The sequence below is a fragment of the Curcuma longa genome, chromosome 3 (genome assembly GCF_044706935.1).
Source record: "Curcuma longa cultivar G26 ecotype Majalengka, Jawa Barat chromosome 3, ITB_CL_G26_1.1, whole genome shotgun sequence".
In the NCBI taxonomy this organism is placed as follows: Eukaryota; Viridiplantae; Streptophyta; class Magnoliopsida; order Zingiberales; family Zingiberaceae; genus Curcuma; species Curcuma longa.
The window spans coordinates 7,192,533-7,206,887 of NC_133863.1; the positions used below are offsets into that span (position 1 = coordinate 7,192,533).

General features: G+C 37.8%; 1 protein-coding gene and 1 pseudogene across 3 annotated transcripts; one reads left to right on the top strand and one right to left on the bottom strand.

The window, feature by feature from the left end:
- The first annotated feature begins 1,328 nt into the window (after positions 1-1,328).
- Positions 1,329-3,277, top strand: LOC141823582 (flap endonuclease GEN-like 1; annotated as a pseudogene).
- A 1,028-nt stretch (positions 3,278-4,305) lies between these two features.
- On the bottom strand, positions 4,306-10,058 carry LOC141822710 (glycine-rich domain-containing protein 2). 3 transcript variants are annotated; one of them, XM_074710045.1, is made up of 8 exons: positions 9,804-10,058; positions 9,599-9,722; positions 9,124-9,522; positions 8,759-9,022; positions 7,694-8,211; positions 7,489-7,613; positions 7,074-7,219; positions 4,306-4,861 (listed from the first exon to the last, which is right to left on the bottom strand). In XM_074710045.1, the coding sequence occupies exons 1-8, from the start codon at positions 10,022-10,024 to the stop codon at positions 4,373-4,375; spliced, it is 2,286 nt and encodes a 761-aa protein (XP_074566146.1). In that variant the 5' UTR covers positions 10,025-10,058; the 3' UTR covers positions 4,306-4,372. The 3 variants fall into 3 exon arrangements, with proteins under 3 accessions (XP_074566146.1, XP_074566145.1, XP_074566144.1); XM_074710044.1 differs by having other exon boundaries at positions 7,489-7,622; XM_074710043.1 differs by having other exon boundaries at positions 9,112-9,522.
- Positions 10,059-14,355: the final 4,297 nt, after the last annotated feature.

The following is a 14,355-nucleotide window of genomic DNA, read 5'->3' on the forward strand; positions in this document are numbered from 1 at the left end:
TTCATAGATAGGTTTTTCTATAATACATATATATTTTTTGCATCATTACGATCTTAGGAATAGCAGTCTAGTAGTTTTTGCAACTAGAAAAATAATTAGAGAATTTGAAAAAAGTATTAATAGTACTTAATTAATCAAAACTCTTATCTAGACAACAAATATTAAACTACATGGATACATCCGAAACCACATGTAAAATAGTAAGCCGTTGAAACAAGTATCGCAAGCTATTGATAGACATAGTTACAGTCACTTGATTTGTACTTACGCATTACATGAAACACGTGTTAATTGCTTTAGAAATAATCAAATCAACCCCAAAACCTAAAAACATGCAAGTGCATACTATTGTTTGTCCCAAAAAAGTATAACATACATGCATGAAAGGGTTATTCAGTATGTTGTTCAGCTTGAAGCCTATTACCAATTAATTTAATGTATGCATATTATCATAAAAATAAATTCAAACCCGACTAGCTGTAGATATAAAAAGTTTTACCTTCACGTTCAAGTTGATCGAAGGGATGTTTAAAATATTTTTGAGATGACAAGATTAATGATATATAAATTGTTAATATTGAACATATATATATATATAGTTCTCATGGATACTAAATATTAAGCATGGTAAGGGTAAAATAACATAGTAAAAATATTAAGTATGGTGAGTGTAAAATAACATAGTAAAACTATTAAGCATAGTAAAATGTGACAACAAATTCTCTGATGGGGGAGTTCGTTGAGGTGGGTTGAATTTATTTTTTTTATTGTAGCTGAGATTTAAATTTTTAAATGGATTTTATAATGTCTCAACGATTGAAGTCTAATTTGGGACATCATTGCTCCTCTAATACGTAGTAAAATTGTTTGATGTATTGTTTTATGCAAAAAACTTATTATGAAATAGAAGAATGATTTAATAATTTTTGATATATCATTTAAAAAAAAATTAATCTAAGCACATGAACACTAATAGATAGTAATTTTAATAAAAAATTTTGTTTATAAAAATATAATAGATTATATCAAATATCATATAAATAAATTTAGATTACAAAGATTTAATTTTTTGGGATCAATGTAGGATCACACACTCTAATGAAAATTATTAAAATAAGAATTAGTGGTGCATTTTGAAAATATTACTGATATAAAATAAAATACCGTTATTCAAGATAATAATTTTTTTATAAAAAATATTTTTTTGATTTTCGAAAATAGAAAGAGAATTTGAATTCCACACGGATTCCTAAAATTCAAAACCCTCCGGCCCTTCCCGGCTCTTTTTCGCTCGATTATCTTCGTCGCCGTCGAGTCTATCGCTGGAGATGGGCGTCGGCGGAAGCTTCTGGGACTTTCTGAAGCCCTATGCGCGCAATGAGGGCGTCGACTTCCTCCTCGACAAGCGCATCGCCGTCGATCTGGATCGTCCAGCACGTCGCCGTGAAGACGAAACCCTAACGCTCGGAGCCCTCGCCCGCGCAATACCTTCTTCCACACCGTTGCTCTCTTCTTCAAGGTTCGAGTTTCTTGACTCAGTCCTCCCTTTTTTCTTGCAAATGGAGGAGAACGAACGGTTAGGGTTTGTGCTCCATTGGCTTGATCGGTCGCATGGTTATGTTATTTTGTTTAGATCGGGGCGTATCCGGTATTCGCGGCGGATGGGGATCCGTCGCCATTGAAGTCGCAAGGATAGCGTTTCTTCCGGATGTCAGGTTCGTATCCCTCGGAGCTGCCGAAACCCGTAGAAGGTGAATTCTTTATGAAAATATTTTGTGCTTTGTTCATTAGTTGCCCTTTTCTTTTAATCTCTTTGCAACCTAATAGAGACTTAGGTACCAATACAAGAAACTGATTTGTTGAACGCACACACAATAAATAAATAAATCTTAGGCATGCATTTATGGTCAAACTGCTTCAAACTTTTAGATTTGATTTTAAGCATTGATATGTTTTTGGTTTCAAATCATTAGAATTCAAAAAAATTAATACATTTGTCTGGTTCATTATTTGGAGAAACACTTCAGACCTCCTAGTGAGAGAGAGAGTCTTATCTATAGTATATTGTTCTTGTCCATTGACTTTTACCTATTTGTAGACAGGACAAGTGTTGGATCTTACAGCTTGAATGAGGTTCCTTGATTAATACTACGTTGCTTTGAATTTTTGTTTAAATTCTTATAAAATAACTGTAATCGCATATTCATAATTCTTTTAATTCACAGGAGCTCCTCAAATTACTTTGGATGCCTGTTTTAGAAGCTCATTGTGAAGCTGAAGCTCTTTCTGCACAACTAAATCGTGAAGGTCATGTGGATGCTTGCACTACTGCCAACAGTGATGCCTTCCTTTTTGGAGCAAAGTGCATTATAAAGTGCTTAAGTTCTAATTCTAAAGTAGGGACCAGATTTATTTTTTTCATCTCAACATAATTGTTTCATTCACGTCCTTGTTGCTTCTGTTCCTTTTCCTTGGTGTTTTATTGTTTGCAGTTGTATTTTGATGATGAGATTTTGGATCAGAAGGTGCTAGATTGATGTTTGGCTTTTATTTAGCTGTGTGGATGGTGTTGTTGTTCCAAGCTATTTTTCTAAAAGCTAATTTCAACATGTTTTATAGGGTATCCATGATAGGGAAGGGAGATCTAGTTATAGAAAATGGAATTGCAACCAGTTCAACTATGCTTTCTATGACTGTTAAATCCCCACACTGAACACATTGTGGTCGTCCAGGCAGAAAGTGTTCATATAAAGATTGCTGGTAAGCAGTGTGTCATGAATGGTTCACAGACTTGCATGAAGAAGCCATCTCGCTTCAAAGACATGCTCCAGTTGTGATGAGGTACTTTAGCATCTGAATTCCTTTATATTTTGTCTATTATCTTTCTTTGATTAATTGATTGAACATATGAGAAGCTGTTTTGGTTCTATTTTATCTATTATCTTTCTATTACCTTGATGTAGTTCTGTTAATTATTTGCCAATTTTATTTCAAGAGCACTATATCAGTGGAAAAGTATTGCTATTTATCTGTCTCCTCGTTGTGTTTCTCCCTCCTCGCCCTTCGTTTGACTAATTATGTAACTTTGTTTGTAATTGCAGGCGCACAAACTCAAGGAGCATCAAAGACATGAAAGATGGCAAGTTAAAATGAGAAAATCTATTGCTGCTATGCCTAAGTTCCCAAACAATGAGATCATTGCATTATATTTAATGATAGCCATGGACATTTTGATGGTAAGTGTTGCAAAATTGTCAATTATCTTATAGATAGATGAGTTACTAGACATATTTAGGAAGAGGTTGAAAAGTTTGAGAAGTTTAGATGGATATTTCTTTATTGATTTATCTTAGATAAAACTTTTCTGGTTCAGAAAAAAAAATAAATAATTATAATTAAAATTAAAATTAATCAAAAAATAAGGAAACCGTAGACCCTAAAAACTAAACCCTAAACCCTAAAAACATAAATCCTAAAACCCCTAAAACCCCTAAATCCTAAACCTTAAATCCTAAACCATAAACCCTAAAACCCTAAACCCTAAACCTTAACAATAACCCTAATAGTAACCCTAACAGTAACTCTAACCCTCACAGTAGCCCTAACAGTAACCCTAACCCTAATAGTAACCCTAACACTAACCCTTACAATAACCCTAACCCTTATAGTAACTCTAATAGTAACCCTCACAGTAACCCTAACAGTAACCATAACCCTCACAATAACCCTAACCCTCACAGTAACTCTAACCCTCACAGTAACCCTAACCCTCACAGTAATCCTAACAGTAACATTTACAATAACCCTAACAGTAACCCTAACCCTCACAGTAACCCTAACAGTAATCCTAATCCTCACAGGAACCCTCACAGTAACCCTAACCCAACGGGTTCAGAGATTGGGTTATAGTTTGCTTAATAAACGACTGTGCACATGAAAACGACGTTGCACATGTCCCCAACGGATTCAGAGATTGGGCTATAGTTCGCTCTAAAAAATGACTGTGCACATGAAAACGACGTTGCACATCTCTCCAACAGATTCAGAGGATAGGCTATAGTTCGCTCTAAAAAACAACTGTCCACATGAACCCTAAACCCCAAACTCCTAAACCCCTAAACCCTAAAACCCTAAACCTTAAACTACAATGTTTCAAAATAGATTAAATGACAAAATAGATTATAAACATACAGCAATAGCTTCCGCATGTTACTGCTGTGAATTAAGAGTCAATAAAAGTTTCCGACACCAAAATGTCAAAAAAATCCGATATTAAACGAAAAACCGCTGCCGTATATCTGGAATTTGCACTAGACTATAAAAGCTTTCATCTCAAGGTTTCTTTTCTACACTGTAAAGCCACTGTAATGTCTCATCCAGACAAAATTACATGCTCATACATTGAACATTTACCATCAGCAGGAAAACTTTTAGTGATTGGCAAGCTAGAAACGTTGGTCTCCATCGAAGTCAACACCATTTTAGCATTCCAATACCATGGTTTCAAATGAACAGATGAAGAAGACTCTGGTGGAAGAAGAACAGAGCCCCAGTCTCTATGCCCTCCTGCGACTTCTCTAACTCTTCTACGCACTAACAAGCCACTCAGATCTTCCTTTTTTATTACCGAAAGGGTACGAGCAATAGCCACGCATAGGAGCAACATTAACACAGCATCTTCATCTGGTGAGAATTCCACTGCAAGCAGCTTCCAGTTCAGGAGTGCAGTTGCCCTTCCATCTGGATATTCCGAGGCAAACCTGACTAGTGTCAAGTATTGCTCTTCCTCTTCATTGGATATGCTGGATGAGTCGACACCCTTCATTTCGTATTGCAACTTTCTTCCACTAATAAATTTTGCCTGCAATGTGCCTAACTTATATTAGAAGTCCTTATAATGGATCCAGGTTAACAAAAAGAAACTATTGCAAAAGCAAGAGAAGTGGTTCATGTATCAAACTCAAGGTAGCACAATAAATTCACAATAAAGAATCTTGATGAGCTTGGACCAGAAGATGTGACTTTGAAATATGGTTTGAAATTTTGCTCCATACTAGTTGGCGTAGACAAAATGTATAGTTCTTGTCGACTGGCACGTAAAACCATTGATACAAATGATATGGAAGGTCATTGGCTCTTTAAGCTGCCATAAGCAACAATATTACTTTTTCAAAGCTTCCATCCGTTGGATCATCAGTGTTAATAGATGTTTCAATTTCGTTTTTGCATTCTTGCCTACAATGATTTAATACGGAGCAGAATATATAAAACAAAACTGAAAACGAAAACAAACACAAGAACACAAATTGTTTATATGGTTCGGAACTCCAATCCCTATTTCGTGATCTATGATGCTTACAATGGATCACTCTAAGAATCACCTCTATCTTTCTTTTCGGAATCTCTCCAAAGATAGAAAATCCTCTTACAAATTATTTTTACAAGAAATAAAGCGAATAGAAAAATTAAATCAATAATTAATCATAAGAATGAAACTAACTTTTGCTTCTTTGTTGCTTGTTTTCCTGGGCACAACGTGGACTCAGGAACACAACACCACCCTAACATTGGTCAAAATCCCATTTGTGTAAAGCCTCCTTGGAATCATATTCTATAAGCTCCTACACGGGGTGGACGACACTACCTAGTCGACTGATGAACCACCTCGAGTCAATTGCTCCACCACATCAGAAATTGATTGTTTAGCTGCACCTTTTCTCTTACGGCTAATTCCAGCAAGGTAACTGCCCTTCACTAGTCAACAAACCCAACTCACTACCCTTTATATAAAACCGAACAGAAACATTGTGTTTGTTCTAATTTCAACCCAACCAAGCACCAGTCAACTGTTCATTAGTCGACTACTAGACAAGCATTAGTCAACTACTCAACTATCATATCCCAAATTTGCTCAAATTACAACTTTTTATTTCGAGACTCATTGATCAATCAATAAGACTTCATTAGTCAATAAATACTCTAATTCGAGCCACACCTAGGCTGAATAGGTGTCATACCAAGAGACCTTACATTTTCAGAACTTCCTCATCTGGCTAGTACTTGTCGATGTCATTCACCAACACTTCATCCTTTGGACTTCTTTCATCGTTAGCATTCGATTAACCATGGCATGCAGGAACTTCACTAGTCAAGAATTCACTCCTCTAGAACGTAACGTTTCCTTATGTTGGTCACTTGACTTGTGAAAACTTTCTCACTTGCTAATATCTAGTCCTCCATGACCAATTAAGCCTTCTTTTACCAAGCATTGAGTCCTTGTTGACCTACATGAATTTCTCCTGGCTAACATTCGAACATCGTTGACCTGCTAGAACTTTAGTCACATGCTAGACATCCAACCCTCCTTGACCTACCTAGAATATCCAATCCTCAAAAACCTTTTGAACTTCTCATCGTCCGCTAAACATCCAGTATATCTTGACCTCTAGACTTCCACTAAACATCTAGTAAGTGTCAACCTTACTATTTGCCAACCCTATTGGACTTGTACCACTTTTGCATCTGCCAATACCTCACTTTAACACTTGCCAAGATTTTAATTGACCTCAACTCACTTGGTCTTCCTCAACTGTCAATCAGTCAATTTTACATAATTAACAAATATATTGCTCAAGTATCAAAAACAAGTCTTAGTCAATCTGACCAAGGCTAATTGCACCCACACTATCAACTTGGCTGTCACTAAAGGACTCTACAAGGCTTCCATGTGAACACCATAAGGCTTCCACCTTTGTATGCCAACCAACACCACTTTGGTATGCCATTGGCACCACCAACACAGTTTGTTCCATCCACGAGGACCAAAATAGATATTAAACATTGAAGATTCCAGGACCTCTAGTGCACTATTTGGTGAATTTTACATAATCCCATGTATGAACTTTTGTCATCCCTGTGCAAATTTTGTTATCAAACATAACTAAAAAATCTTTCCTTAGTCAATAAGGTAATAAACTAACCACGTTGACCATCTCTAGGTGTATCCTCTTAACTGAACTGATGCAAAGTAAAAAAAAAAAAAAAAGTAAAATATAACCAAGATCTTTCATTACCTGTTCACCAATATTTTCATTTTCAAGTATAATCTCAAGTGCACTTTCCCAGTGTATTGACAGTACATCTCCAGTCGACAGACACCATGTCATCTTTTTTGTTTCTGATTCTTCTTTCTTAGGCGCTGCAGTTCCCACTATTTTAACTATATCAAAGGGGGAGAAATTAGTATCCTTAAATCATTCATACTTCATATCAAGGTCATCTTTTTCATTTGTGATTCTTCTTTTTTGGTCTTGGAGTATTTGTGAATCTTCATATTAATGTCATGATTTTTTTTTATTTCTGATTCTTTTTAGATTCTTTTCATTCATGCTTCATATCTCATAAATTACTAAATGTTGGTAATTCAAATTGATTACCTCTCTATCAATAATGTGAAATTGATGATAATAAGGCAACAACAGTTCTTACCAGGTGCAGTACCAACTGTTCCAGCAATGTATGACCATGGTCCTTCCCTTACTTCTATGATTCTATCCTCCCATTTAACCACTTCTGGAGTTTCAGCTCCTCTTCTCCAAATGCCTCTGCCTACTCTACATGATCTACCAAATTACAATTATTTTCTGGAATTTTATAGTGGCTAGAAGCAAAGAGAAGTGCTGAAATTTGTTACCGAATTCGTATCACAAAGCATTCCCTTCGGGCATGATCAAGAACCGTACGAGACAACCAACGACCTTGTTGTGGATGGTACCTATTCATTCGTAGTACGACATCAGAAATCATTGCACCACCATCATCAGTTACTCTGTCAGGAACACACTTCAATAAGTATGGAGCTTGAACAGGCGGAGTGGTTGATGTCAACGCTCTCACTTGCACTTCTAGCGGCTTCTTGACCGTAAGAGTGGTGGTTCGTAACAAATCATTCCACAAGAATACTAGCTTTGAGATCAACTTGCGACTTGCCAAACAACTGTTTCTTTTTTGCCGAACCTCAATTACAATGCCTTTGGTTCCAAATTCACAATAGAGATGCCATATCTTTCGCCAAGTTTCAGAAGATAGATTCAAAAGAGGCTCATTTAGCTTCATTCCCATATGACATCGACCCATACGTAGCCGTAGGAACTTGTCGCTTAGGTACTTGTCTTCAATTTGCCCCCAAGTTCCTTTTAAGAAGATAGAGACCTGTGACCATAGATTGCAAAAGCTACACATGAACCAAATATATGTAAATGAAACAAAAACCTTGTTTAAGAATGATCATGTACATGACATAATGCCGGTGAAAACTTAATAATCTAGTTTCCAATTTGTCCATACTAGCAACCTTATAGAGATTTATATTTCTGCCACTATATTTTTTTCCCCAATTAATTGGTAATTGAAACTATTGCTATCTGCTAATATGGTGGTACCTAAGGGTTTGGGCACAAGGAGTTCAAAACATACCTAAATTGTTTGAAATACTTTTAGATAATTGTTTGCTGGCACAATCAATGGTGTCACTTTTAAAAGATTGTAAATATAAAGAGTTTAAAATTTCCTCGGATTAACTGGTGGCCATTAGGTTAACTATTTGATGGCCCGTAGCTGTATGTTGAGTGACAATTGATAGATGATACCTTAGAGTAGTGAAGTAAGAGATTCATTTCAAGATTTGTATGTGTATGGTTTAGCTGCGAAGGAAGCCTGCACAATCGATATGCCCCCAAAACAACAATGGCACCATTACCTCCATTAGAAATCTTGGTTGTAGGCCTTTGTAAATCCGGTTGACGTCCTCCTCCGGCGGTGCCCAGTTGAAGTAGACCCGCGAGGGCGACCTCGCCGGCTCAAGCGCCACTCCGGCCTTCTCGTACGGCTCGTCGAAGGTCTTCTCCCACACTTTGCGGGTCTCCTCCACTTCCTCTGCTGCTGCTCCCTCGCCAAAGCTCACTATTGCTCTACCATGATCCGCCATCTCCTCCTTGTCATTCGCGTAGCTCCTAGGATAGCTCTGCATCAAAATTCACGCCACATGGAAACTTGATGAGGAATTGAGCGGATGCACACTAAAATGTCGTCGAATTTGGCCTCAAAATCGACTTTTTTTTGTACTTGATGGCTAAGCAGCATGAGAAGGACATCGGAGGTGGGAACCAATCGGAGTGGCCCGTCTTCGAGCACCCGAGAGAGGTGGAGGAAGCTAAAGTATCTCCGCTGCGCTGCCACGAGGTAAACAGTCTCCGAAACAAAGGGGTCGGAGAAGAAGGAAGGGAGCATGCGATACCTCTGCACCACCGCAAAAAGGTCACTGTCGCTCTCTTCGGCGCCGACTTCTTCCTCGTATTCGGTGGCTTCGTCAACGTCGAAATCAAATTGCTCAGAAGGATACCGGGCTGCCCAGATCTCCCGGCATCTGTAGTATGCATACTCCTCGTTTTCGTCGTCGATTATCAGCGGCCGATCAATCAAAGCCCCGAATCTCGAGATGCAGTATTCGAGATAGCTCCCCGACTGAGGCCACAATATTCACATCGATCGGAACAGAGAAGAGATGAAAAGAAGGGAAGTTTGCGGAAGAAAAACAAACCGGGTCTAGGCAGTGGCAGTGCCACACCCAGTGAACATCTGAAGGAGGGAGGAGCATCGGAGGGGCCGAAGGCGGCGCCGCCTGCGTGAGCTCCGAAATCAGCGGCATCCAAAGCCGGTCATACCTGACCAATAAGAAAAGGGTGAAATCTTTAGTTGTCGTTGGTGCGACGCCGGGGAAATAGGAGGAGAAATCCGAGTCCAACCGTCGGATGGCGCGGGCGATGGTGGGGACGTGGTGGAGGACGGGAGAGGCGGCGAAGGAGCGGAGCAAGGAGAGGTGGCGGCGGGCGGCAGTGACCAGGTCAAGGGAGAGGCGAGGCGTGGCCAAGTCGCGCCTGCTGCTGGTGCCGCTGTGGCAGCGGCGGCGGCTACTAGTGGCGAATGAATCGGCGGAGGTGACTCGGGCAAGGTGGTTGCTCGACATTTGCTGATGGAATGGGACCTCTTCTGGTCCAGTCTCTCTATTCATTCGGAGTACAAGCTGTAGCAGTAGTTGTTGAAGAAGTATTGTCACAGCAACAATCAATGTTTTGTTTACATACAAGTAGACGGCGAGTTAGTGCGAGTTAGTGGGATGTTTCTTATTTGTAAGGTAGTGGGCGGTGAGAATAATAATGGAGCGGATGTGATTGGACCAGCCCCACTTCACGAATCACGATGAGATATATGGATGAGACTTGAGAACCGAGAGGGCGTGGAAGAAGAATGGTTTTTTGACCTAGCTAGCTGGAAATGACATGCGAAAGCAGAGTAGTGTTCTCTAAAAGAAAAACTAAAGTATAGACTTCCTTCGCGCCCATTTAGAGTTTCCTAAGTGTTCCTTGTTCCTCTTGTGGTAGAAATTTTTCTTAATTCTGAGAAGAACGCTTGAGTGCTTTTTGATTGCTCCCACGGGCGGGGTCAGCTGGTCAGGGCATGGGTGCTTGCAGCATGAGGTGGGCGGTTCGAGGGCTCATGGTTGCATTTGCGATAACATCAATCTGTGCCATGTTTCCAAATCCCTCGGCTACCATGCCCTGGTCAGTCCCGCATTCACTGTGATTTACCTCTCCACAGATGGTCAGGGGGGCCGATCGTGTGGGGCCGCTAGGTTGGCGGATTCCAACCTTTTGCAGCTTGAGTGCTTTTTGATTGTGGCATGGAGTGGTAGTGATTAGCAGTGGTGGTTGCCAATGATTTTTAAGACAGCGAAAGAGACATAATTCATCTCCGATCTACTTTTGCAATGAGCTCCTCCCATCTCACAGCTGTAAAGCTACGAACTAACGTGCTTGGGTTTGGGGCGGCGGTCGATAAGATCCTATTCCTTCCATCAATTAGGTAATGTCAATTAAGGAAAGTAGAGCCTTGGCAAGTCTATCCAGATCTATCATTTTAAATGGATGATTCGATGTACTGTTTTATAATGGGATTTTTAATACAAATAGAACCTTTTCGATTTTATCATAATAAATCATTAATTTGAGGTCGTTATTTTAAATTGGTTTATTTATGACTACAAATGACGATAGATCAATGTATCGATAAGATATAGCCCATTACGGCCCATATTGAAATTACGCAAGAGGGTCAACATTCTCAGTAATTTAATTTGCATAGGTATTGGGAATTGGGAGATATATCAATCTATTGTATACGATGGCCCATCACAGCCCATAAAAACGTGTAGGCAATAGGCCCAACATTTCAACACTAGTAATTTATATAGTATAGTCATCGAGATTCAAGACTCAGGAGGCAAGACAAAACTGTGAGGCCCACCGTAATAAGTTAAGGGAATCTTAGTCGTACGGACCACCACAGCCTTCTCGGCCTCTCCCTTAACGGAGACCACCGGCGTCGGTTTCTTCGCGACTTCGTAAGTCCTAAATGGATCTAGCAGAGCGGCGGTCGCGAGTCGCCACGTTGAAGTTTTGGGTAGATTACGCGGGTTCATTTGGGGCGCAGTCAACAAAAACCTCTGGGTTTTTAGCTGATGCTCCGCTGGACAGATGGACGGTTGAAGGCGCACCATTTACGGGCCAGGCAATGCGACCAGCTTTCCAACCATTTTCTCATTGGCGTGGCCCCACTGGGGCTGTGTTTACTTGCGGAGTTAGAATGCAATCCCGTGGAAAGTGTGCGTTTCGATGTGTGCAAAGCTCCCCGCCTCCGGCTCGTATTGTGTTTATTTAAGCTGACAGAATGCAATTCCAACGTAAGAGTGAGTTTCGAAGTGTTTGAAGTTTTCTTGTTGCCTTACTAATTGGAAACCAAACATTTGGGTAAGGGGGTAGATCTACGTTTTACTTGAACGGAACGAACCCAATTACGTTGTAAAAGTAATTTCGAAGTGTTCTAATCACACACTCAAGTTTTTAAAATATCTAAAATACACACCTAACTTTCATATCTACTGAAAAAGTGTATTTATTTTCTAAAATACTCGTCCATAAAAGAATTTTAAAACAACTCTATAAAGGACGATTTTGACACGGCTGTCGAGAGCTCAGGCGGAGCTCGCGGCAACAACCATGACTTGTGGCTGACTGCGATCGCGCAGTCATTCAGTAGCGGCGATTTAGCAACCACGTGACTGCGATATCGTCCTGTAAGTTTGCAGCCGTGTAGCGACGTGGGCCACGAATACTCGTTGTGCGGGAGTTTTTTTTTTTCTCAGTGTTTTCGAAAGAAAGGAAAGAGTATTTCAGAAAATAAATGTATTTTTTTAAAGAAATATGATAAATTGCACAAAAGAAATTACGACTAGGAGAAAAATAAAAAATTATAAAGACCTACAAACCTACGTGCTAAATAAACAGTTTGCAAATCTGTTCGAGTTTCGACTTCCCGATTTTGTAAATCTATTTATTATGCTACGCTTTTTGCCTTCTCACTCCCCGTCTCCGTTCCGGATATCATAATTTAAGACAAATGGCGGATGTCCACAGTTTGCAATCACAACATTTTATTATCCATAATAAATACTCTTAGTCAGTCTGACTCTTTAAGACAATCACCGCCACTAAATTATCATTCATCGATTCCAGAGCCAATCCTGAGTCCAAGTCTAACTTAATTAAAAAAAAACTTCTAATCATTCATATTCTTTTAGTTCCATGATAATTTTTTCAAATTAAATCAATATACTATAGACAATATAAAAAACTAAATAATATATAATAGTTAAAATATTTTTATTATAATCGAATAATAAGATAAATATGTTCAAAATAATCACTAAGGATCTTAAAATTAAAAATACTAATCAAGTCGCTATAATCAAATTGTTTAATAATTTTTTTCTCCATTGATAACATAGTTGATCCATTTAATTTTTCTTGTAACATAATTGATCGGAGAAAACTTTTGATGAGCTTTAATATTGAGAAATTTTGTTCTACACTTGCTACTATAATCAAGATAGTCAATAAGATTTTTATAAGCAATTTGAGCATTTGAAAAATATTCATCTATTTTTTTTAAGTAATTCACTACATCAATTATTGATTTTGCTTCTATTGGTAATGAACACTTCACAAGTCAGATAATTTTCAAGATTCTTGCATGAGCTCGACAAGGCTTCATCCGCATGTTGTAACCTCTTTAGATTTAATAAAAAAACTAAATATTTTTCATATTTTGAAATTATTCAAATCGAGTTTTCATATATAGAAGAATGAGCTTGATTGATTATAAAAGAAAGTATTAAATTGAAAATTTTATTTTTTTTAAGTAATTCACTACATCAATTGTTGATTTTGTTTTTCTTGATAATGAACACTTCAAAAATGTCAACTCAGAAAATAAATTATCCCCATTAATTTCAAGTCAGAGAATTTTCAAGATTTTTGTACTACCTCAACATGGCTTCATCTGCATGTTGTAACCTCTCTAGATTCAATAAAAAAATAAATAAATATTTCTTTATCCGGGCGCGGGGATTAATGTAGGAATATCAAGATTCTTGCATGAGCTCGACAAGGCTTCATCCGCATGTTGTAACCTCTTTAGATTTAATAAAAAAACTAAATATTTTGAAATTATTCAAATCGAGTTTTCATATATAGAAGAATGAGCGATTATAAAAGAAAGTATTAAATTGAAAATTTTATTTTTTTTAAGTAATTCACTACATCAATTGTTGATTTTGTTTTTCTTGATAATGAACACTTAAAAAATGTCAACTCAGAAAATAAATTATCCCCATTAATTTCAAGTCAGAGAATTTTCAAGATTTTTGTACTACCTCAACATGGCTTCATCTGCATGTTGTAACCTCTCTAGATTTAAAAAAATAAATAAATATTTCTTTATATTTTGAAATTGTTCAAATCGAGTTTTCATAGAAGAATGAGCTTGATTGATTATAAAAGAAAGTATTGATTGAACAGATTCTGTAACTGACTGTGTCACTTTCGTTGTTATTTTTATCAAATTCTTCTTTCTTTGAACAAGATGTTTCTCTTTAAATATTATTAGGATACAATCAAATTAAAGTCTTACATTAAAAATACATGAAAAAAATATTAAGATTATAAGATAGAGATATCTATATTGGTACGAGGGTTTTTGGATAAAGTTCAAAAATAAAATCATGAGGGTGTGTGCCCAAAGTGGACAATATCATACCGTTGTGGAGATATATATGGATTTCATTTGAATTTAACAAATACAACTTCAATACACATCTCATATGTCATTTCTTTAGCTTGAACCATGGCCTTGTCATAACCGTTTTATCTAAAACCTTCCTCTCACAAAATGGATCCATCC